The sequence below is a fragment of the Acipenser ruthenus genome, chromosome 1, assembly GCF_902713425.1.
Source record: "Acipenser ruthenus chromosome 1, fAciRut3.2 maternal haplotype, whole genome shotgun sequence".
NCBI lineage: Eukaryota > Metazoa > Chordata > Actinopteri > Acipenseriformes > Acipenseridae > Acipenser > Acipenser ruthenus.
In genome coordinates this window covers 46,004,998-46,030,662 of record NC_081189.1, presented here as the reverse complement: position 1 = coordinate 46,030,662, position 25,665 = coordinate 46,004,998, and the positions used below count along the sequence as shown (strand labels likewise).

The 25,665-nt window shown below is 36.2% G+C and overlaps 1 protein-coding gene across 1 annotated transcript; it reads right to left on the bottom strand.

Annotated features, from left to right (window-relative positions):
* Window positions 1–488: 488 nt before the first annotated feature.
* Window positions 489–25,287, bottom strand: LOC117420701 (protein prenyltransferase alpha subunit repeat-containing protein 1-like). The gene is made up of 7 exons (XM_034034238.3): window positions 25,014–25,287; window positions 19,685–19,854; window positions 12,198–12,264; window positions 10,789–10,893; window positions 8,044–8,269; window positions 3,549–3,850; window positions 489–3,315 (listed from the first exon to the last, which is right to left on the bottom strand). The coding sequence occupies exons 1-7, from the start codon at window positions 25,121–25,123 to the stop codon at window positions 2,988–2,990; spliced, it is 1,308 nt and encodes a 435-aa protein (XP_033890129.1). The 5' UTR covers window positions 25,124–25,287; the 3' UTR covers window positions 489–2,987.
* Window positions 25,288–25,665: the final 378 nt, after the last annotated feature.

Sequence of the window (25,665 nt, the reverse complement as noted above, 5' to 3'; positions counted from 1 at the left end):
AAATGTAATCTTTATATTCAGGTGAATTTAAATAGGAAACATACTGTATGGGGATTCATCATAGGGGTCTCTTTAGCAAAGTGGTCTTAAATACAAGTTTGACCACATTTCAAATTTGGGTCGTGCAGAAAATTGAGAAGTGACTTACTTTCAAGATCTTTGCTGCAACTGCGGCATTGGGTAAGCATATAGGAACTGCGCTGAACAAAAACCGAATTCAAAGAAAACAATTAAGCACTGGCACGGTTAGCTATAGAAAATAAAAATATGTTTTAGTAAATTCATGTTAAAAGGAAATTCAGATTTAAAAATTGTGGACAACTCTTTTGTACAGTATAATTGATTAAAATGTGGCATGAAGTCATCATATATATATATATATATATATATATATATATATATATATATATATATATAAAGTAATGCAATTACATCCTAATTTTCGTATCCTCATGTACAATATGTAAACATATTAAAAGACAACCCAATTTGAGTAAATACTGCTGTTAAATGTTTAATAAATACTAAAACAAACAAAACAAAAAAAACATGCACACAAACATTGAGAATGTGGAGATGAAATAGTGTGAATGTAACACAGTTAAGAAAAGGACTTAAGACTTGAGTACGCAATTCCCCTTCACAAATGAAAAGCCATTCAATAATACATAAAGACTGTAAAATTGGGCTTAGCTAGCTCCACTCCTTTGATTTCAAAGTTAGTTCAGCTTTGAGAATGCTGTTTATCCTCCATCAAAAATGGATTGCAAGAATGATTTCAAAATAAAGATCAGAGTTGCTATTTTGAAAGACTGTTTGCAGAACATATTCAATGAGACTTGAATGTTTGTAAAATGTCGCCCACATTGTTTATTGGCTACTGAATACACTTACATATGTTGTTTTATGGAATATTAAATACAATTTAATTAACTTTTTTTCAAAAGGTATGTCTATAGTGTAGTGAAAAAGAATGATGATCAGGCACATTGAAGAACAATTAGAAGGTAATGTTCCTTTTATAAATATTAAAGTGCTATCTATGTCAAATAAAATTAAAATTAAAAAAGTAATGCTGAATAATCACCTCCACCTTTACCATCCTGCTAAACCATTTTTTATCCCCATCTCTTGGAAAGGTGTCATACCATATTGGTAATTTAATATGATGTGATGTTACTTAATGTAAACATTTATTTATATTTTATGGTTGTCCAATAAAGACTTAACTTATTGATTCATTATGATCTGTACTTTATTATGTTGCCCTTAGTGCTGTTTGGGAATGATGCACAACTTGGGCTTTATGCATTCTGTACTTGTATTATACTTCCTGTTAATATGAAGAGCTACTTATTGAAGCAAATAGTACCACGATTGTCCAAAAAAAAAATAAAAAAATAAAAAAATATAATAATAATAATAATAATTTAATAATAAATTTTGATATTATGTAAGAATTAGTTTTAACCAGTGGCATGATGTGTGTGTGTGTATATATATATATATATATATATATATATATATATACACACATATATACACACACACACACTATAACAGTGTAACCGTTTAGAAAATTAGGAGTATTCGATTATTACAATATATGGAAATGTACATCCCTACTCCATTAACCTGATTAAATGAACTCTTTCAGTAGGAAAACATTAAATAGTTTTGCACTGAATAATAAATAATATGGGAACAGATATACATATTGGTATATTGGTATATCATGTTGCTTTACACAACTCATCAAGTTTCTCATGCAAAACAAATTATATTCTACTCGCATATAAAACCAAGTGACAATATCTGGTAGTCAAAACATCATTAGTTAATACGGTCTAGTTCAGTTGGAGCAAAAAAAAAAAAAATGACTGACAAGAAAAGTGCTAAACCACAGTTTCTGCTAGATGCTATTATATAAAAGCAATTGTAACAGTATAGAACTAGCAAGAAACAAGTTCAACACGATTTTTTTTTTTTTTATTCCTCTTGGAATTTTAAAGTGTGCATTTGTTTTAAAATTGGGCCAAAAAAGTAAAAGGCAGTAATCTCCATGATTAACCCTGCTGGAGAAAACTACAGAATACAGCTGCGAAAGAAATATTTCAGCTAAAAATGTGAGAGAGTCACAAAACAGAAAGTCAGTGGTCAATTTCCAGATCACTGGCACATTTTGTCTATTTAAATATATAGAAACAGATGTTTCAGAAGCTTTCTGAGATATGGTTGATAAACAAACACAGCCACAAAATTGTTCATTTTCATTGGACCATGGCCTCTGTGATAAACAGAATAAAGCCATGTACCACAACCTCAAAGCGTGTGTTTTCCATCATTGATATATGGGCACAGGTTAAAAAAAAAAAAGTGCTAGTGAAAAGGTTCATTTTACAGGAAAACAAAAAAACAGAACTTCATTGAGCGATAAATTTAATACAGTTTTGTTTCAAATATTAAGACAAAATATTAATGTCTGTCTCTATCTTGCACACAACTAAAGTAGCACAACCTCAATAAGTCAACTACTTTGGGCAGAAGTCAATGTCTGGAAACCAAAAGGGTCAAAGTGTTTCCAAAACACTGAAATATCTAAGTCTGTATCTCAAAGATTTAACAGAAGCTGTTAAAAAGCAGCAGTGAAGATTTACAAAAACATATAAGACCCTCTTACAAGGATGCTTAAGAGAGGTGTTTGTTACTGGAAGACTTTATATATAAATAAAAGAGAATGCATTTAAAAAAATATAGAAAAAAGAGAGGAAAATGAGCTAGCCTGATTTGATAAAATACAGACAGTTCAGTAGAAGTGGTAAAATGTTTGTCAAGAATTGAGAAACCTGAGGTACTTGTGCACTGAACCGAATCCAGAGGTTGCACACTGCTACAGAATTGTCTGCTTTTAGAAAAACCTGGCATGGGTTTTCACTATGAAGAGGAATCTTGCGTTATATATTAATAATTCTCCCCACAATTCACCATTATTGACCTAGAACAGAGTCAAGCCATTTCTGGTATGCATTGGCAAACCTGGCCTGTTCTGTGCTCCTGCAGTCTGTCAGGGTTTTAGTAATGAACCTGTGCTCTGTTGGCAGGCCTTGGCAGCCCTGCAGAGGGCCCCGTTTCAGCCGCTTGGTCTCCTGGGTATAGACCTGCTTGTTGGGGTCCATCATGCCATCCACGTCCATGGCCTGTGCCGACTTGCCTCCAGTGGTAGCACTCGATGAATTGTCTAATTGCCGATCTCTGCTGTTTAATGGTGATCCTTGCTTATGATTCCAGTGATGCCAAAGGAAGAATACATACCGCCTTAAAAAAAAAAAAAATAACACCTTCTATTTAACAGGATGATCTGGAGTTAACTTGTTATTGAGTGCTTAATTTCTTTCTTTTTATTATTTTTTTTTATTTATTTTAAGATTGCTTCATGCAGAAATGGCAAAGTGTCTTCTGATTAAGTACCATGGTCCTTTTTAGAAAGAGAAATATTATCTGTTACCTCTTTCAACCACAACAAAATTGACATCCATACACTTGCTTACCTGTGACACCAAAGTGTTTCATGGCCAGGGTACGACTCAATAAGGTCAGTGCAAAGCTCCAGTTCTTCATCAAACAGGTCTGGCACCACTGTCCTCTGGATCTCAGCTGAAGCCTCTTCTTTTGGAAGACTACCACAGTGTTCATTAGAAGTTGACTGCAGTGCTGAGGCAGTTTTGTCCAACACACAGCCAGGGTCTTCAACAAGAGATTTGAGGAGAAACTGTCGGTAATGGAAGCCACTGTGATCTGAAACGTGCATGGACACCCAGTACTTCATAGAAGATAACTCATCAAGAAAAACCTGGAACGACAGTCAGAAGATTTCCTGTACCAAGCCATTGCTCTGCACAAGACAGTTGTACACAGAACTAATTTTCACTTGACCTCCTGTACATTGTATTACACAATTAACACATTTTTCAGAATGTCATATTGCTGCTTGTTTGGGTCCAAACTAAAGTCCCTGTCAACTATGCTTTTTTTTCATGGTTGTAAAGCTTGTTAAATGTCTAATTCCCCAAATATGAGTTAGACTGAAATAAATTTACATGGGATAAACATTTAGTAAAAATTACTAAAAATAATAATTTTGAAATCATCTCTAGTTTGTGTACTTTTTATACTTGCTGTCTGTCTGTGACAGAAATATAATGAGTTTTGGTTGTAAATCTCCCTCCCGACCTGTGAGGGCACTAAGCAGCGAAAGGGAAAGGCCTTGGACGGGTTGACCTGACAGTTCTTTCCCCGGGCGGGGTCGGTCAGTCTGGAAGAAGGCGAGACTCTGTTGCAAGAACGTATTGACCCGGAAGGGAAACGATGTAGCAGCTGCAGACAGTAGAGACAGCTGCAATCGTTTACCAAGGGGTCATGCGTGATAGCATAAAGGGGACGGAGGATCGTAAATCTTTTCCTTCGCTTGGTTCAGAGAAGCACGGAACTGGAAGGACCGGGAGAGTTCCCAAACACAATTGTTTAAAAAAAGAGTTAGTGAGTGTTTTTTTGTTTGTTTGTTTGTAGCACTGTTAGTAATTGTCTTTTGTTTTTGTAAATTCACTAGACGGCTAACACGTCTCCGGAGCCGTCGCCTTGGGCCAGCACTACCCGGAACAACACCACCACAGTCACTGTTTATTGTTATCACCCACCCTGAGCACTACTGCACGCACCCGGACTGGTGACCGTGTTTAGTATTATTGTGTGCCGGATAACGTGTGATTATTATTTGGTTCTGCAAACCATTATTCTCATTTCCTTCCGCACTTTACATATTGGTGTGTATTGCCGGAGGATTACCGTTTGGTTGCCAGACCGGGAGTTTTACAAAATAAAGACCCCTTTCCAAACCGGATTACAGTTTCCTTTTGTGTGGTTATTCCTGCACTGCATCACCTCTGCACTTGTTTCTACTCAGCAGCCACTTTGCCACACTGTCCCATCTCCGTTCCGCTCTGAATTGCTAGGGGTCGCTATCAGTCATCTCAGTGATCCCTTAGTAGGCTACTGTTTCATTGTCAGTCATTTCATTCTGTTCTGACAGATCTTGTGGCCTGAAGCAGCGCTAGAATGCTCTAATTTGTTTAAATGACTGTCAATCAAAGACCTGCATAGACTGTGCACTTTCATTTGCCAGCTACAGCGCCTGTATTCAAAGTGCCTACTTTGAAATTAGTGGGTTAAGGTGTAGGTAAGCTTTTGCAATAGGTATATGGTGACAGTTACAGTTACTAGTTTGATTTGAAAATGGGGTGCAAGAGGAAAACACTTCACGAGTATTGTGCACAATACCCTGACCAATGGCTGAAGTCTCCACAGCAGCCCGTCTGCCTTGCCTTCCAGTGAGTCCAGCTGTGCTGAAGCAGCATTTGGGGGGGGGGGGGCTCAAACTCTGAATAATAAGTGGAAGTCAGTTCTGCTCAAATATCTAATGTTTTGTTCTGTGCATATTATTTTTACTGGTAAATTTATGCTATAAAAGTCTGTGTAATACACTTTTATATGCTGCTTTTTCTACGGTTTATTGGAGACCATTTTTAAATTTGTGTAGGATCTTTATCTTTACAAGGTATGGCTCCGCTGTGACCAAACGTTATTTCAATTAGAATGTTGGTAACCATGGTTTTGTTGTATGTTGAATGATAAAGGGGTTTCGCTAAATGGGATGTTTCTCAAAGGCATAAAAAGTATATATTATAAACGCAGCAGTGTGGAGTAGTGGAAAGGGCTCTGGACTCTTGCCCGGAGGGTCATGGGTTCAATCCCAGGTGGGGGATATTGCTGCAGTACCCTTGAGCAAGGTACTTTACATAGATTGCTCCAGTTAAAAAAAAAAAAAAAAACACAAAAACAACAAACTGTATAAAAGGGTAATTGTATGTAAAAATAATGTGTAAAAAATAATGTAATTGTATGTAAAAATAATGTGATATCTTGTAACAATTTTAAGTCGCCCTGGATAAGGGCGTCTGCTAAGAAATGAATTATATAGCATAAAGGTCAATTTCAACCATTCTCTGCTTGAATTGAAAAATAAAAGATAGAAAAAACCTGGTAAATTCTTTCTAAAATAAGCGTTGATATTAATTGTCGATTTGGCAAAAAAAAAAAAAAATCATATCAAATCGTAGCATGCCTAGTTATGACATTCAAACAGGAAGACTTCAGAGTTAAACATACTTTGGAAGCATCCCTCTATTGAAGAATAACAATTTTGAAACATGGATGAAACTATAAAAACAAACATTTGATTGTATTGGAAAGTAATTTATAACAATACGTTGCACAGGAGGCCGTACATTTTTGGGTCTGTTTATGATTTTAAACATGTTCTAAGCCTTTGTGCTCCAAGATCAGACCATCATGCTGATACCAAGTAATTCAAGGACTTTCAAATCACTCATGAAATGATTGACAGCAATGCATCAACACAGACATACTGAATGCAATGCTTTCTTCTCAAGCCATGCAAGAAAAATGTTGTTCAGCTATTAGCCTTGGTCTAATGTTGTCTGGCATTAAGTGAACCAAGTAATGTAATGTTCAGGATATGTAGGTAGTGTGCAATGCATTCAGCAGAAGCAAGGCCAGAGCTGCACTTAAGGTCTCTGAAGCTGTGTTTTTATCCATTTCACTATTTTCTCTCCCATGTGCCTGCTTCCCTCTTGTAAAGTAACAGTACTGTAAATCATAATGGCTATCCAGAGGCACTGATGTACTTAACTCCAGATCTACATTAAGCATGTAAATATGTGTGTTGTCCTCCCTAGAGAATGTATGATACAAAAACATTAGCTGTGCTGTATACTTTGACAATTACAAATCTTTGACATGTGACATTAGCTAAAATTCTCCACTGAGAATCATGCTAGCTTTATTCTAACTGAATAATAAAAAAGCTAGCAGCTGGTAACCCACCATGCCCTAATGATATACACTTTGCTTTACATCAATATTATCATTACACTTCTAAAATACAGCATGTGTCTATGGATTTTAAGAAAGACTAAGTAGTCCATGTGGCAATAAATACACACATTATTATACATAAAGTATTGATCAGCAACAATAAGGCTAATATACTGTACCAAACTGATATAAATGGTGTAGTATATGAATGTTTTACCAGAGTGAAGGGGGCTTGCATGGAAGCTGGCTGGAATATAATCCCTGTTGCAAGTCACAACAGGCAAGACAGAGGGCTGAAAGTGGCCTCTGAGTAGGCAGATGTTATATCTGCACAAATTACAGACATTTCATGAGAAAGTCTCAAACGTGATGCACATCAGGGCCAACTGAGAGAAAATAATTTGCTTCAAAAGAAACACTCTTCCCCGGACATATTAACAGGGAGAAAATGCTAAACTATAGGGATGGGCAATCAAACAGGACTGCAGCGATCATCTATCCATGGCTATCCCGGGATTAACACTAAAACACTAAAGAGTGGTTGATGCAATCAAGGTGGATTCCCTGCTGCTTTAAAATGCTCTAAAAACTCAGCTATGATTTATTCCAGATGTGGTTTCGGTTGATCAAATTATCCCCCCCCCCCCCCCCCAAGCTCTGGTCTTGTATAGGGAGTAAATAACAATAGTAGTAGCAATAACTTTTTGCTGGGAAAAAAAAGAATAATCTGGCGTTCTGAGTGTGGTAATACGTTTAACATAATGCCTGTCCTTCGGACGAGACGTAAAACCGAGGTCCTATTGTAAGTGTGTCTGCTAAACAACCAAGAAGTAGTAGTAGTAGTAATAATAATAATAATAATAATAATAATAATAATAATACTTTATTTGCAAAATACATTTTATTCTTCCTTGAATGAACAATTAAAACCTGAATTAAAAACCAAATAAGGAACACTAAAAAATGCCAAATAAATTCAATGATAAACATTTGTTTGAAAGTAGGGAATGTAAAAACAGGAAACCAAGTCACAAGTAGAACAGTTACTATTTTGTAGCACTTGGTAACTATAAACTTTGTTACAAATGATACCTTTTTGTTGTCTTTTGCCAAATTCTGTATCACCCAAATACGATGTGACCAGGCATTGTAGTTGCTTGGGTATCTCCCTGCAGCTTCAGAGCAGGCCTTCATCTCCTCCTGCAGTATTCTCTGCAGTCTTTCTGTCTGCGCTGCCGTCACGGCCACCGCTCCACTCCGCTCCTTACATGCCTTACTGGGGCAGCATTCCTGGATTAAACTCTGCAAGACCCAGCGCCTAAGAGAAGTTCCCACACATTTTTAAAAGTTAAAAGTAATAAAAGCAACAGGAGAAAAGGAAGCAAACATTTTTAATTTTATTGCACCACCATTTGCTTTGTTTGGACGATATTGTGTACAGAACAGCAGTAATCATGGTTTAAAAAAATTCAAGGTGAAAAAGCTTGCGCGGGACAGAGTATGTTACATAGTTCACATTAATTTTTATTTACCTTAGCATCACCATTAACATAAATATTTATAAGCTGTTAAATGTAGTCCAACAATGTTAGGTGGTTCTGGTTCATTTTGACCGATTAAAGCGATCTAGGCTGTTGACAAAATGATGCTGCATTACAAATACTATCAAGAATCTCAAGGTGTTCATTTAGTTTTTCTGATTTGAGAAACACATAAAGTATACACAGTAAATTAACTAATTGTTCTAGGCTGTACATACTGTAGCACTGATATTACGACTTACATTGTTGTTTTTATGTTTAAGTATTATTAATGAAAGAAAGGAAATGTAAGTGGAAGATTATTTTACATTGTTTACCTTTATTTTTATATTGTCGCTGTATATAATATATTATTTAAAGTTCTTTACACGTTGAAATAGAAGTGCACAACTTGGTCTTCAATTTACTGAGCTTTTATCAAAAGCATAATGGCACTGTGTAGCTGCAATTATTTTATTGCTTGCAGAATACCATTAAAACGAACAGAAAGTGACTGACATCACATTTCCCAGTAATGGAAGCAGAAACAGTCATTCGGCCAGTGTGGATTTGCTCCTTGTCTTCCTAACATGTCACAAATCGGCATACATTAGGTCTTGATTCTGTACACTTGTGATAGATGCATGAATGTTTTTCCTCATCACTGGAAAGCAATACTGAAGTATTTTGTGCCAACTACTAATGGTTTGTAAATATGGAAGTAAAACGTGAAAAAGATCTGCATCGGGGCTCCCGAGTGGCGCACCCGGTAAAGGCACTCCACATGGAGCGCAGAACGGGCCCTATAGCCTGGAGTTTGCCGGTTCGAGTCCAGGCTATTCCATTGCCGACCACGAACGAGAGCTCCCAAGGGGCAGTGCACAATTGGCCAGGGTGTCCTCGGCTCACCGTGCACCAGATTGTAGACTGTAGACTGATTGGGCGCCTGTGGGCTTGCCTGTAAGCTGCGTGGCCTGCAGAGCGGAAAAAAAAAACGGTCGTCTGACGGCACACGTTTTGGAGGACGGCGTGTGTTCGTCTTCGCCACTCGAGTCAGTACGGGGGTGATAGTGGTGAGCTGAGCCTAAAATAATACAATTGGCTATTTCAAATTAAAAAAAAAAATGGGGTAAAAATCAATTAAATTAAAGGATCTGCATCATTGATATTTAACTGAAGTTAAAAACAATGTAGTTAAAATGCAGTTAAAAAGGTAATTTCTTCACACCTGTAATGGAAATGTATTGAGAGAACCATAGAATACACTGTTAAAAGATACTGTCTGAAAGTGAGTGGTCTGTATCATTAATATGATCAGAGATTACAAAAAAGTGGCACTAACACAGTCAATGTTACTGCACACCACTTGAAATGGGATTTTATTGAGATAGTATTAGAATACAACTACTGTATGCCAAATAATGTGGTCCGACTCATTTAAACATGCGTCAGTGATGATGGGGTAATTTTTACTGGACAACACCAGTAATGCAACTAAGAAAACCAAATACAGCTGTGTACCAAACATTAAGACAATTAATCAAAGTGTATGGTCTCTATACATATAGGAGGCTGTGTGGTCCAGTGGTTAAAGAAAAGGGCTTGTGACCAGAAGGTCCCGGGTTCAAATCCCACTTCAGCCACTGACTCATTGTGTGACCCTGAGCAAGTCACTTAACCTCCTTGTGCTCCGTCTTTCGGGTGAGACGTAATTGTAAGTGACTCTGCAGCTGATGCATAGTTCACACACCCTAGTCTCTGTAAGTCGCCTTGGATAAAGGCGTCTGCTAAATAAACAAATAATAATAATAATAATAATAATAATAATAATAATAATAATAATAATAATATACAGCAGAAATTGTAAAAGTCACATGACCTCAATATGGTAGCCATATTCAAGCAGAGATCAATGTCATGGTCAGCACCAGACGTAGAATGCAGGGTTTATCTAACCCTGAAAATATGAATTCACTGCCTCAAATAGTTTGCATGAGGTTTTGACACAGAATAAAGTTGGTACAGATTATTAAGTCAATATCTTGGTGTTAAATCTTTATCACCCGGAAACAACGGTCAAATTACCAATACTAGCATCTTAGGTCACAAGGCAAAGTGAAAGATACCATTAGATTTTGCCCAACACTGCAAACTACGCCAAGTTATGACTCTTCAAAGACTCAGAGGTTGCAAACAGTGGGATGGAGCAATACTGTGACTATAGTCAATCAGTGTAAGCTTGATGTAAGCCAAACTAGTCTAAAAGAACAAAGAGCAAAAAAAAGGAGAAGTATATTTATAAAAAAATATTACAAACCTGTGAATCCATGTTTCTGGGCTTTTGGGAAATTTGGTTAGAGCAAGTTTCCCCAAATACAGATCTTTCTCTGGACTTAACGCCCCACTCTGAATCAGCTCTTTCCTAAATGTTAAAACATAAAATAAAAAGAGATTGAAATTAGATCCAACAAGTTGTGTACTCAACATCAGAAATCAGTACATTAAGATGTAATCTTTTAATGTAGTTTTAAACCTCCTGCTTACATACTTTCGATCATGTGTTTAGTTACATTCAATTTATCTGTTTATTAATCTTTAAATTCCCTGGTGCTGTAAATTCCACGTTTTACCCTGGTGGCATATAGGTTGATCAAAACAACCCCTTTAGTTACAATATACCTTAACATTTTGCATTTTGGAATACATCTCTCCTCATTTAATGCATTCCTCAAAGCATAGTGGCGCTAAATGAGCTGTGTTAGGGCAATGTGTCTTATTCTCACAGCAAGCAGTGAAACAGGTCAGTCTCTGAAGTCGCTGCAACACCAGTAATGTACAATAATTATGACAACATTGACAAAACTCACTGACAAGTGTCTACAAACCAGATATTATGTTACCACTGCTATTCTACTGGTGTCAGTACATGCAAGAACCTTCTATACGCCTGTGGTTCACGTTTTAATAATTACACACTTGGGCTTCAGTGAGTGCCACTGCATGAAATGAAATGTTCTCCACTGTAAAATATTTTCAATCTGTACAGTGTTTATTTCTTTGCCCATTAAGATAACTATAGTATATCATTAGAATATATCACCATCATTACCTGTTTAGACAGCATCTGTAAACCTCACAATTCGACATACTTGCACTGAACTGCTCCATACCTTGCTGTATTCTACTACTGCTCTTAATTAGAAGTACTGCCTGTATCATGTATTTGACTTTACACTTATAGGTGTCTGTATTAACGTGTTTTGTAATTGGTCTTACTTGAAATCATTCTCATCCATTCATCATACTTGCTACGTGCTCATACTGGACTTTATTCGTATAAGCAAATAGTTTTAATATAAGTTAACTGCTCTTTGTCAAACCCGGTTTTACATGTCATTATTTACTGTAATCTCTATTTTTTGCTGTTATTTGAATTTGATCTTTTGCTGCTGATTTTATTGTACTTTACAACTGCTCTTACCTGAAATGTGATACTTTGTAATCATTTGGATACTTCCATCCAAAAAATAATGATTATCAGTGATAAATCATACTAAAAAAAGCACAATATTATTGTAATTAGCAAAGCTTAATTAATTCATTCTTCAACTTGTGACCCTGGGGGAGAAAAAGCTCAGAAACATCAATGAATTTGTACCAAGCTGATCGAGAAAGCGGGTGCAGTGAATCGAGCTTCAGCCCCGTCATGTGCTCAGTGTGCCGTACCTGACATTCCAGGCTGTGGTGAAGTCTGGATTCAGCAGCAGTAGCGTACAAGTGATATCTATCAGTGCTGGAAGAGAGAAATAGAGTGACAGAGTAATCCTTCTGTAAGTGATGGAAATATATGGCAAGTTAAATCTGGAGAAATTTCATAGAAAACAGACACATACAACACAAACACCGAAATCGGTGCAAATAAATCCTAACCCTTTTCTATTAAAATAAATTATCTAGAGATAGAGATAGAGATAGAGATATATATTATATATATTATATATATATATATATATATATATATACAGTGCCTTGCAAAAGTATTCAGACCCCTGACCAATTCTCTCATATTACTGAATTACAAATGGTACATTGAAATTTCGTTCTGTTTGATATTTTATTTTAAAACACTGAAACTCAAAATCAATTATTGTAAGGTGACATTGGTTTTATGTTGGGAAGTATTTTTAAGAAAAACTGTTTGAGCAGAACAGACGTGAGAAATAAAAATAACTTCAATGATGTCTTGGATTTCAGTAATTTTTTCTAGGTCTGTGTCAGAGAAGGGTGGATAATGTGCACAAGTGTCTTTTTGTGTTTTTCTTTAGCATTTACAAACCGCAAAAAATAAATTATTTGAAATCGACAAAGTTGGGGTGTATAAGAGACAGCTTTTTTTTTGGGGGGGGGGGGGGGGGGGGTATTTTTTTCTGTTTTGCCATCTTCCAGTTAATTTAATTCTTCTTCATCCAAATCACCTTGTCCGCTTACTACTTTGGGGATTTTTTCGCTGGTAATTGTTTCACTCAGATGTATAGCTTTATTGTACACCTGTAACTGTAAACAAGATGGCTACCGTTACTTTAAATCTTGTGAGGCAGCGCAGTGATTTATAATAATGTGATGAGGCTCCAACTGTCTGTATCCCTCAAATAGACAGCTAGAACCTTGCTCGACCAATCACATTGCTTATTTCCCGTTCCATTGCCAGCCCTGGATTTTATTTATATTTATGAACCAGTAGTGGCTCCTGACTTTATTAAGTGGGGAGGCTAAACAAAAAAACCTGCATGTTTTACAATTTAATAAAACATTTAATATAGTAATATAGTATAAGTGGCACATAAGGAAAGCAACTGAATATAACCAAAACATTTGTAGACTCATTGATGTATCCTGACATGTCATTTGTAGAAAGACTAATGGGCAGATGGAAGTGTGCTCAATGCTCCACAATGCTCAAGCATGCTTGCTCGCTTTGTTGACTTCGAAAAAAAGCTTGCAAATCCGGATAATGTAGCAAAGAAAATTCTTCCTTCTTGGATGAACTTTGCTGCTTGACTAATCATCAGGTTAAAGCGATGGGGATAAGAGGTTATACAAATAGCCATGGCACCTTTTCCTTAACTTTTGCCTGTAAGCCATTCAATTGGGATGCTGTCACTGCAGCACCATCATAAGTTTGTGCTTCAAGTTTGTTTACATAATCCAGCTCATTCATTGCATGATCAATACAATTAAAAGCAGACTGAGCATCGCTGCCCACACATAAAACCTGTAGAATCTCTCTTGTACCGTTTCCAGTCTCATCCACAACTCTCAGGACAATTAACAACATCAGTAGTTTCATCCACTTGCCATGCAGCTATTTCTCTTTTAATTTCCCCCTGTACTATATAGGCAATGTATGACACCAAATCATTTAGAATTTTAGACAGTCCAGTAAACACAGTAAATTCACTTGTACGAATCCAGTAATGCGTCACATTTTGCTAACATAGTTAATTCTCTATAATTCCCTTTATTCAATGATTCAGCAGCTTCTTTGTGCTCCTGAAATGGCAACTCCTGTCTTGCTAAATAGGTAACGGCATCTATTAGTCGCTTTATCACATCTCTGTTCCTCTTAATAAGAGCGTTGCGTTTAGCAATTTGTATACGTAATCCTTCATCTAACGCAATGTCAATTCTGACTTCCCCAAGAAGCTGAAGTTGTACCTCTGCAGATATGTGATCAGGTGCTGCTGTGTGTCTTTTTCAGCCCATGGAAGATTTTTCCAATCACTGTAGCCTACAGAAATCCACGGAGAAGATGAAGAGCCGGTTTGAAAAAGCAAACAAGGCCAGTCAAACAGCTTTTGCTGTTGAATACTTGCAGTCAACCATTTCGTTTTTTCATTCCATGAGCAATTACAAAGGAGAATTTGTTTTGGACCTCCCTGTTAAGAAGGTCCAATTTAGGCTTAGGATGACCTTAGTTTTTTTTCTTATTTTTTCACTGAAAAAAATATACGACTATGTACTGCTTATGTATTTCAAAAGGGAGTAGCCACAAGTGACCAATACCCTGCCTGGCAACAGACACGTCAAGATTAAGTCTCATTATAAGTGGTGGAGCTAGCCACAAACTTATCACGTAGCCCAGTGGTTCTCAAACTTTTTTGTTCGCGTACCACCTGAATTTTTTTTTTGGATCTCGGCGGACCACACACTAAACAGCGCATAGCTGACTGAAAAATAAACGCATAAAAAAAAAAATCACTATAATATTAAGAATAACCATAGACTACCCTTTCTTTGTTTCAATGCAATGGGTGGTCCTGTTTCTGTGAGCAAAGTTATTTTAAAATTGGGAGTTTTAAAAAGCGGTTTTAGTTTACTTTTAAATTAACACAAATTTACCGAGAGGGAAAAAAAAAAAAAAAAAAGATGTTTTATTTTAAAATTGACAATTGCAGCAGAAATTGATTTAAGTGAAATAATAATCTATGAAGTTGCAATACATCCACGAGGTACCAGCACAGTCAGAGCTACGAATCACTAGCTATAAAACAGTTTTTTTACTGTGCAGTTATACAGTACTGTACAATGCACGGCGGAACTTATTTTTGATGAAGCAAGGTTCAATTAATAAATGATCAATACACAACATATTAAACTCACAATAAATACACATTGTTGTGAGAGGTCTTTTAAAATTGTTAAAAATGAGTGACATTCCTTTTGTCACATTTGATCTTTGACAGTAGGCACGTTGATGTGGCTAATTTCACAAGAAGCAAAACCTGTTAATTTATTTTATTTATTTATTTTTTTAAATAAAAAAAAAACAAAATAGCAAGAGACAAAGATTTAACAAGTCAACAACTTAATGAACTCAAATAAAACCTTTGGCAGCTCGTGTTTTTATTGATTTGATGAAATAAAGAAATGATAATCCACTTAAAAACAGTTTAGCTTGAAAAAGTAAATTATCTGTTATGACAATTCTCTGCTTCAGTGCGTAACTTGGCTGGTCAAGAGTAGTGTCTTAATTTTGTGTCCTTATCCTCTGTGCTGGTCTCAATCGCTCCGCAAACAGTGCTGACATAAACCGCAATGATAGCCTGTTAGTGACCGAGCCTATAAAAATGCCAATAATAATGTATTTTTGCATTAGCTTCTCCAGGTCAGCGGTAGTAATGCGTGGATAAGGCTTGTAATGGGATCTATCAACTATGCTGCCGCTTCCTTTCCGTAATTATGTAACCTTTCCACAGACCACCTGCAGGGAGCTGACCACTGGTGTAGCCAATACAAATACAGTAAAACTTGACAGAGGGTGATTGAAGGTGGATTACACAAAGAATCCCACCCATTGTGAGGCTACAGAAAACTCAGAATGGGTGGGTGTGGCAGGATGACAGAGGTTTGAGGCTCAGAGACAGTGGAAGGGGCAAAATAATGATCTTTATTAAACAAAAATAATCAAATAAATAGGCACAAGGGCCCAAACAAAAGGTTTAAACAAAATACAGAAATGTAGGCTGGGCATTAGCCTTCACTACAGTTTATTTCTCAAAAAACTAAACAGCACAGCACACCAACAAACAAACTCACCCAAAAACCCTCCTACACAAAGGGTTTCACCTGCCTTTTATAGTCTGTGGCTGGAGCCCAATTAACTAATAATTAACAATTAAACACTTAAGGCTCCAGCCACATTCTCACATGTATTTTACAAGGAGGAATTTAACCCCCTCCCTGCCAATCCAAAACAAACAAGAATTCTAAGAAAAACAACAGTAAAAATAACAATAATAAACACAAATTATAGGAGCGAGCTGGCACCCCATCACAGTGGGACTCTGTCATGTTAGCCAATAGCAATACAGTAGACTCATGAAAGCATGATGCAAGTAGGCTACTGATTTTCCGCAATTGCAGAATTAGGCATTTTGGGAATGGAATTTTGCAGCAGTATTTTTCTCCTCGCAACTCCAGCTTTCAAGGGTTTTTTTTTTGTTTTGTTTTTTTTTTGCACTACTCCCAGTTGAGTTAATTCATCACTCGTGTGTCTCTGCTGAAACTCAACATGGCAGCTGCACCAACAAAGAAAAATGTTCATGTTTTAGAGCTAAAAGATTTTCTGATTATCTATGAGGATTGTGGGATACTATTTAGCAAGTTTTGCTGTCATTCGATTGATCATGTTGAGAACAAGAAAAGCAAAAAAGACAGCAACAAAAAATGTTAAAGCACTGCATTCTTCTATGCTGAAAAACTTAGACCTAAGGTACTGCGCTCAAGGCTGGGCTTTCCCAAAGGAAGGTACATAATTGCATATTTAATTAATATTTCCACTCTACCTACATTTAATAAAGCGATAATTAGCAATGTTAGCAACTATGACCATTTATTAATTAAATTATATATTATTAATATATTATTATTATTTATTTCTTAGCAAACGCCCTTAACCAGGGCGACTTACAATCGTAAGCAAATACATTTCAAGTGTTACAATACAAGTAATACAATAAGAGCAAGAAATACAATAATTTTTGTCCAAGTGTGACAAACCACAATTCAATAATACAGCAGATAATAGTGATAGTTACATCAGGATATGATTAAATAGTGATAGTTACATCAGGATATGAGTAAGTACAAAATACTACAGGTTAAACACTTGGCAGATTACAGTATTCTGAAGTACAGGATTAAATGCAGTAAAATAGGGGGCAGATAAGAGCAAAATAATGCACAATTAAATGAAGGGTGATAGTGTCCCAGGATACAACAGAGGAGTTCTACAGGTGCTGTTTGAAGAGGTGAGTCTTAAGGAGGCGCCGGAATGTGGTCAGGGACTATTATCTGACGATGAAGCTATTTTTCTAGCTATACATTCCTTAAAGTAAATTCATCACTGTACTGTGTAAAGATTTAGTCACTACACTACACACCGCTTGTTTCATAAAGTCATCCTGTTGGAGACACACCTCTTGTTAAATTTTGCAAATAAGGCAGAATTAGCAAAGAAACAATTGGGAGGATTCATTATGCATTTACATTAAAAGGGATGCTATTTAAATTACAAAATCGGGTGATACACAGCAGTGAACTGGTGTAGCAACGAGTCAGTCAACACGCAACACACCTTTTTTATGTGTTTCATATGTTATCCTGGTTATTGTATTGCCAGTAAAATGCTAAAGACACACACACATATATATATATAGGCTACAATTTCTTAATTTAGTAGTCGCCAATTGATTTGACCCTGTTTTTCATCCAATTTGAAATATCCAATTGTATTTTTGAGGCTCAGCTCACTGCTACCACCCCTGTGCTGACTCGGGACAAAAGTGAACGAAAAAGTGAACGAAACAATCTTGAAAAGTGCATCGATTTTTGTGTAATACATTCTCACTACCTTACATAGTTCTGCTTTTTAACTAGTAAAATGTGTGCTTAAAAGGGTTAGAACGTGTATGCTTAAAAACAGCATACCATTTCTCAGGAATGCACCATAACAAAACTGTAAATCCTTTGCAATTGTGAATTTCAAGAACTGTGAAACTATATAAAGTCTCTCAAATGTAAACATCTAACATTATGTACATCCAGCTGTTCATCATTGTGATGCAGAGCACTCTCCATTACCTGGTGAAGTTGTTTGTACAGGTTTTGTAACAGCGGTTAGCAAACTACAGTTGCGCGGACACTGCAGATCGAACAACTCATTTGACCACTATCGTTATCAAACTCCAACCATGGGTACTGCTTCAGCCAGTTTGACTGAAAATCTATCTTTAACTTTCCCTTCACTGACATCACTTATTTGTGCTGTTGTATCTCTAAGGCTGTATCTAAGCGCCTAGTCTAATCTATGTATTAGTCAGTGGTGTGTGACAGAGTTTAGTAAAAAAAAAAAAATACCCAAATTTTGTTTTTTGGCCAAATTACCCTTTGTATTTTTCATTATGAAAGTTTATATTGTTTTTAAATTGTATTTTTTATACCACTATTTTTACAATGGCAAAGTGACCTATATTTGATTTCTGTAATGTAATTTTGTAATTAGTGTGTGAATCACTCAAAAAACATTGATTTGTGTTTGTTTTAATTAATTTAATCAACATAATAGGCTCTCTGTATTTCTTTTTTGTTGTTTTATGAATGAGTATGAAATCACCTTGGTGTCCTTGGGTTGGATTTATGTTTTGCCTTTTTGCCCCCTAGAACTGCCTTGGTGCCCCTGAATCATCATGCCCAACGAAGGCATCATTGCCTTGCCCTTCATGACCTTAAACTTCATGCCCTGTGATAGTCTTCATTTTTGTAGAAACAAATTAAGACAGGCTATAAAACAAGTTTAAGTAAGGTATGGCAATATTTTGTTTGCTGTTTTTTTAATACTATGTTTGTAATTTCCAAGCACCTGTCCACTATCCCCAAACTACTACCCCTAACCATCCTATGCCTAAGGACAGTGATACCAAACTCACCACAAATCTGGAGACTGCAATCTCATCACAAGTTGAACTTCCCTACTAGGACTGAAAGAGCTGACACACTAACGGCAGTGTGCTTTGAGACAGAACTATACTGAATTTATAATAACAAATATCTTAAACTACATAGCACTAACCTAACTTACATTAACAATTTCCTAGACATATTTATGATACAGATATGAGTGTGAAAAAGATTTTTTGTTGTTTTTTTTTTTTTTTTTACTTGTTTAATTGTTAACATTTAACCATGCAACCTTTTTTAAACCTGAAAAATTGTACAAAAGCAGGTATTGGTAGTTTTACTTAATTTTAACTTAAAACTCAAACATACATTCTACTTAATAACACTACACAGGCAACAAGCACACATTAATTAAACAGCATTTAGTCTTTTGTCTCAACTTGCAAGTTATTATATTTACATTAGGCCTACTCCATTATATATGCCTTTCCAAATAGCTACTACTTTAAGGTAGACCCTACCCAAAATCCACCCTAGATCCACTGCTTTCAAATTTTGGAGGGGCAACCACCCAGGCTTCATTTTCTAACATTTCTGTTACCACTAAAAGCATAAACTAATTGTTTTTACGCTTCACGTTTTAAGATATAATGGCACTACATGTACAGTATTAGGCTTTCTAACATGTTAAAACGTTAAAAGTTAATTTGGGAAAATGTATTTCAGAGATAGTTCAGAATTTATAAGAAACTTACCATCTTTGCCCAGCCATAATTTCCTTTGTCTGTACAGCAGCAGTTTGTTATGAACATAGGGCAACAGAAACTTTATGCACCAGCTTTCCACACCAAGTTTGTTTTCCACTAGGACTATGGGGCTTCGATTGTACCGGGCTTCTGGACAAGGTATCAAACCAATTTCATCACTGTAAGACAAAATACAGGCATTCATGTTTATCTGGGCAACTGAAATAAACCAAGAGCAACCAGAATGAGTCTTACTGACTTCAGAGGGGAAAAAAAACCAAAAGGGGACTGTGAACTCATCCAGCCATTAGCCACACCAAGCTCTGCAAGTTATGCATGGAAATTGAACACCTTCTTTCATTCCGTCTTGGGCACTCCTCTTATAATTGATTGCGTGAAATTATTTTGACTACTGTAATTGTAGACCGGCGTTGTGAAACATCCTGCATCCCACTGAATCTTTGCACCCCCCGCCCTTCGGGTCTCTTCCAAGCGCCTCCTTGCTTTCTGACACTTCACGTGCACGCGCAGCTCTGAGACACACGGCAGGGAGATTTGAATATGAACACATAATCGTTGTGTACTGTTTATTCTCCTTTAAAATATAAAAAACAGATAACGTTTCAAACGAATGCTGGGTTTTGTTTTTCTAACAGTAGACTAAAATATAAAAGAAATACTTTACACAACAGCCTCCTTTATTTACCTCACCTAAATACAGATCATTATTAACATTTCAAAGCACAGTGGTTTGAATCAAAATAGCTTTAGTGCATTATTTTAACGTAAAGTTATCTGTTGTAGTTGAATCATATTATTACTATTATTGATTTTGTTGTTATTGTTATTAGTAGTAGTAGTAGTAGTAGTCGTAGTAGTAGTATGTTTATGGTATACAGCTATAGCCTAATATTTGGCACCCTCTGTCTTTCAAGGATTAACATTAAATGAGACACAAATTCAACTTATTTTGTATTTGGAAGCACTAGAGGGTGTCTCCTGTGCTGTTTTACCCTCTCTTAGACTTCCCCCTTTTTTCTGAGGGGGTGCCAGATATTACAGATATTATAGGGTTAACATTAAATGAGAAAGTACGTCAACTTATTTTGTATTTGGTGGTTTTAGGGTTAATTTGTTGTATCAATGTAATTACTTTTTGAGAAACTCCAACTTCTATTTTGGTATCAAATTGCTATAATACTTTGTGTACCCTAGCTTGCAAAATACAATGATTTATAATTCCTACATACAAACTCACAAAAGAATGGTGTTGCACCCCATGAAAGTCTTGATGCTAAGGAGTAAATTCAGCAATGTCTAAATTATTTGCGAGTTATTCATATTACTATGTAGGGGTTATGAACCATATATGAGGTAGCGTGTTGTACAATGTAAAGGGAATATTTTGCATGTTCATAACTAGAGATTACTAACAGGTAGTGTGTTTTAACATTTTACCCCTACCATGCTAGGTAAGAGATACCAACTATTATCAGATGTTATGTAGTTTCTCCCAGATGTAACCAGTTGTGGGACCCCAACGATGATTCAGTTGGAACAGCATGTTCCCCCAACCCAGTTAGCAGACAATAGTTAATTGGTTTCCAATTTTGCGTTTGTCAATTAGCAAGCTAGGATACACAAAGTATTACAGCAATTTGATACCAAAGTAGTAGTAGTTGGGGTTCCCCCAAAAAGTGATTACATTGACACAACAAATTAACCCTAAAACCTCCAAATACAAAATAAGTTGAATTACTTTCACATTTAATGTTACCCCCAGGGGATACCAAATATTATAGGCAGCTATAACATCCGGCATCTCCCGAGAAAAAAGAATAGGGAGCCAAAGAACAGACAAAACAGCACAGCAGACACCCTGAAGAATGTATTGCCCAAAGGTAATTTCACATTTTATATAGTGTGTGCACATATATCTTAGAAAAAATAAAACCTGTTTTGAGGCAATGCATTTTACACACCTGTACTCAATACTAAAAACCTGCCAGCAGCAGCCCTATATAGTAGTACTCCATTGAGGCTAGCTTTTCAAAGTAAAAACACCTTCCCCCGGGATAACGTCAAGTGTATCATATTGTAGGACTTGTATCTCATAGGAAAAATAGTTGAGAATCGTAAACTACACAAAAAAGAGATCGCATTTGCGGATCATTAGTGCATGTGCTTAAACAGGACATTCTCAAAATATTTTTGTAATCCATTATTATTATTATTTCTGAGCAGACACCCTTATCCAGGGCGACTTACAATTGTTACAAGACATCACTTTATTTTTACATACAATTACCCATTTATTCAGTTTTTACTGGAGCAATCTAAGTAAAGTACCTTGCTCAAGGGTACAGTAGTGTCCCCCACCTGGGATTGAACCCACGACCCTCCGGTCAAGAGTCCAGAGCCCTAACCACTACTCCACACTGCTGCCCAGGTAGTCTAAATGTTACCACGTTGTAATTGATATGAGATTACTTTATGTAAAGAGAACATAAAACAAACAAACAGGTAATCTAGCAGAAAGCCTTGATTCACTGCTAGTTCATTTTTCAAACTGGGCAACACTGCCCGGACTGGTCACTAAAACAGTGCGAAACGTCTTTAAAACTATACGACACAATTACTCCACCACTATAAATATTAAAATAACAATCATTTGCATATCTTTTAATCAATCAAAATGCTCACGGACAAAGACAATTTTGCCCCATCAAAGTACACTAAAATCTGTGAGCAACGTCTTACAAACTATACCACACAATTAAATCTTGAAAACTCTTAATTATTTGTATTGTGTTGATTAAAGACGTTTTGCATTGCTTTAGTGCCCCCGGTCGTGCAGTTGATAAGGCTTTCACCCTCCCCTTTCATGCCATATTACTGAAAAAACATCACCAACTCGGCCAACCTTCATTCAAATTAGGTTGCTTGGTGCTCCAAATGTAAAGCACCTGTAATTTGTGTATAAAACAGGTGGAAAAACTGACAGAAAAGGCTGTCCGAATGACAGTTGTTCTCATTTAAGAAAAAAAACGTAAGCACTAAGTTTCGGAAAAAATTCTGATCACTGACACTTTAATGAATAGAGGCTAAAGCGACATGTTTCGTAATAGACTTGTCGTATCTCTTAGGGGAAATAGTTAAAGGTTTGGGGCAATGCGATTTACATACTTGTATTAACTATTGAAATAACGTCACCCACTGGTTCATTACAGCTGTCATTTATATAGTACGCATTGCCCCAATATCATTTTTTCCAAGGTGTTCTTTACATAGGCCAGCCATAATTAACTAATGTATACAGGTGCGGGTGAGGGCAGGTGTGTAAAACGCATTGGCGCAAAAAAAAAAAAAAATTCTAAGGTATGTGTGCACACATATAAAAAAAATTTAAATTACTTTTGAAATGTGCTCTTCATACATGAATAACATAACTTGGTGACGTCATTATAATACTTAACAGATATAATTTGAATTGCTCCAAACATGTATGTATTTTTTTGAAGAGACATGTCTATGCTGTCTGAAAATGATCAGTTATGGTGGGTCAAGGCGCTTTTATTGATAGAACCGCCTTAATTAAAAACTGTATATTGACTAACGGGAAACGTAGATTCATTACGCTTATTCCAAACTTAAGTTTAGTTGTTTTTTTTTCAAAAAGATATGATTCTATAAGATATGTGAGGAAAGTAATGTATATTAGAAAACAAAGTTTTTCGACTTTATTAAACCCCGACGGTAGTGAATTTGAGGCTCATACAGCAGTGAATTCTGAGCTCCGCCTGTTCCAGACTCAGGTTTTTTTAAGTCAAATTTTCTCGCAGGGCCCTAGGGCTCTTCCGTACCTGCGCGTGCACGTGAAGTGTCAGAAAGCAAGGAGGCGTTCCGAAGAGACCCGAAGGGCGGGGACGCAAAAATCTCACCGGATGCAGGGCATTTCACAACGCCGGCAAACTCTTTTGACCAAAAATCTGAACCCCATAACAAGCACAAAAAGGCTCCTGAATTTGCATACTACACCACATAACCCCCAAAAGTAATTAAAGCATGAAGTAACACAGGCACCATGCTGATGGTACAAGGCATTTCAAACCAAACATCTAAAAATAAACTAGTAATGGGTTTCAATATTTTTTACTTGATTTATTTTCCAACCGCAGTACTTTGTATAAGCCATACACATTTCCATTTAACATACGATGGCTATGTGGCTAACTTTTGGACCTTAACTCTGTCAATGCCGTAACCTATCCTTAACCGAAGAAGCACCGAGTAAGAGAGAAAAACACACATTCAGGTACACTCTGCATCTAATCTGTGTAATAATAATTCTATACACACCGCCCTGCTCTATTTTTTATATGACATTTCTTACCAGAGTATACCCAATGGACAGTCAGAGCCAGTAATCATTTTTTATTAAAGATATTTGCAATATATTATTGTGAAAAATCAGCAGCAGTAAGCTTTTTTTTTATGGACATCGGTTTTAATTTAAGATCCCTATTTCAATGGCCTAGGTTTCTAGAAATTATTTAACATCATAGTACTTTTTGTATCCATATCACTGGCTTCTTTAGTACACAGTAGGATATATCTGTTTCGAAAGTGTACTAATACTTATAATACTAATACTAATACTACTACTACTACTAATAATAATAATAGTAATAATAATAATAATAATTCTACCACTTGCTCTCACTCTACTGTACAGCTTTAGGTAAAAGTTTTGCATCACCTATAATTTTAGGATTGGGACAATTGAAAAAAAAAAAAAAAAAAACTATATGAACATGTAATAAAATAAACTACAAAATGATATCGCAAAATTCTACCGGAAGCCATAGTAGTAGTACAGTATGCCATGTTGGATTTAAAAATGTCACATTTTTCAATTGTTGTACATTTTTCGTTAAGTACTATAGAAAACTAAAATGCGGTATGTAATTCAATATGTGTTAACGTAACATTATTCAGCAGGTTTCACCCGACTATATGAACCAAAATTAGTTAAGGATGATGCAAAACTTTTGGCCATAGCTGTATTCCCAAATGTATTTAGTGCTCTACCACAATAAATATCGTGAGATTTGTCAACCCTTATTTAGATACAAAGTATGTCGTTTAAATACTTAAATATTCCAGTGGTTTATTTTTCAGTGAATACCTCTTAAACTATTTTAAAATCCCACAACAGACTTAAATTGAGATATATTTCACATTCTTAAGATACAGCACGCCAATTCATGACTTTTCAGTTTTGTTATTTTCTCTCACCTTAAATTGGTTTAATGTATATATCGAGAAAAATCCTTACATGTTGGGGTTTTTCTTTAGCGCGTTGTTGATGTCTTTTACAACTCTCTGGACCAAAACGTCCACCTCCTCTTCTGACTCTGCCATTGTTTTCAACGCTGAGCTGCTCATGACATCATGATGACTGAGTGAGACAGAGTACTAGCTCCGGGTCAGGGAGAGTTAACCTGGAACAGAACACCGAGAAAGACTGCTGTCACTGAGAAAGAGCTTACATTTTCATTACACGAATTGTGTTTTCGTAGGCTGCAAGGGAATAAAGAAAGCTGTGCAAAATATTTTTTTACATTATGCCTTTTTGTAGTGATGGGAAAGACTTAGCCTTTTGAACCATTGGTTCGCTGATCTGAATCACATGAAGCACTTTATGCTCTTAGTGCCATCTAATGGTATATCTGCGCAACGTAATGCAATGTGTTTAAAATCAAGGCAAAATGTAACGGAGCTAATAAACTGGCACAGACAACTACACTATTAGTTTAGACAGAGAAAGCAATGACAATGCAATGGTTTTCAACCTTTTTTTTTTTTTTTTTTTTTTCAGCTGTACCTGTTCTGTCTGAAGTCCAAATATTCTTAACGCATTTATTTTTGCCGTTTATTTAAAGTGACCAGACGTCCCATTTTGGACGGGGCAGTCGTACTCTTGGAAC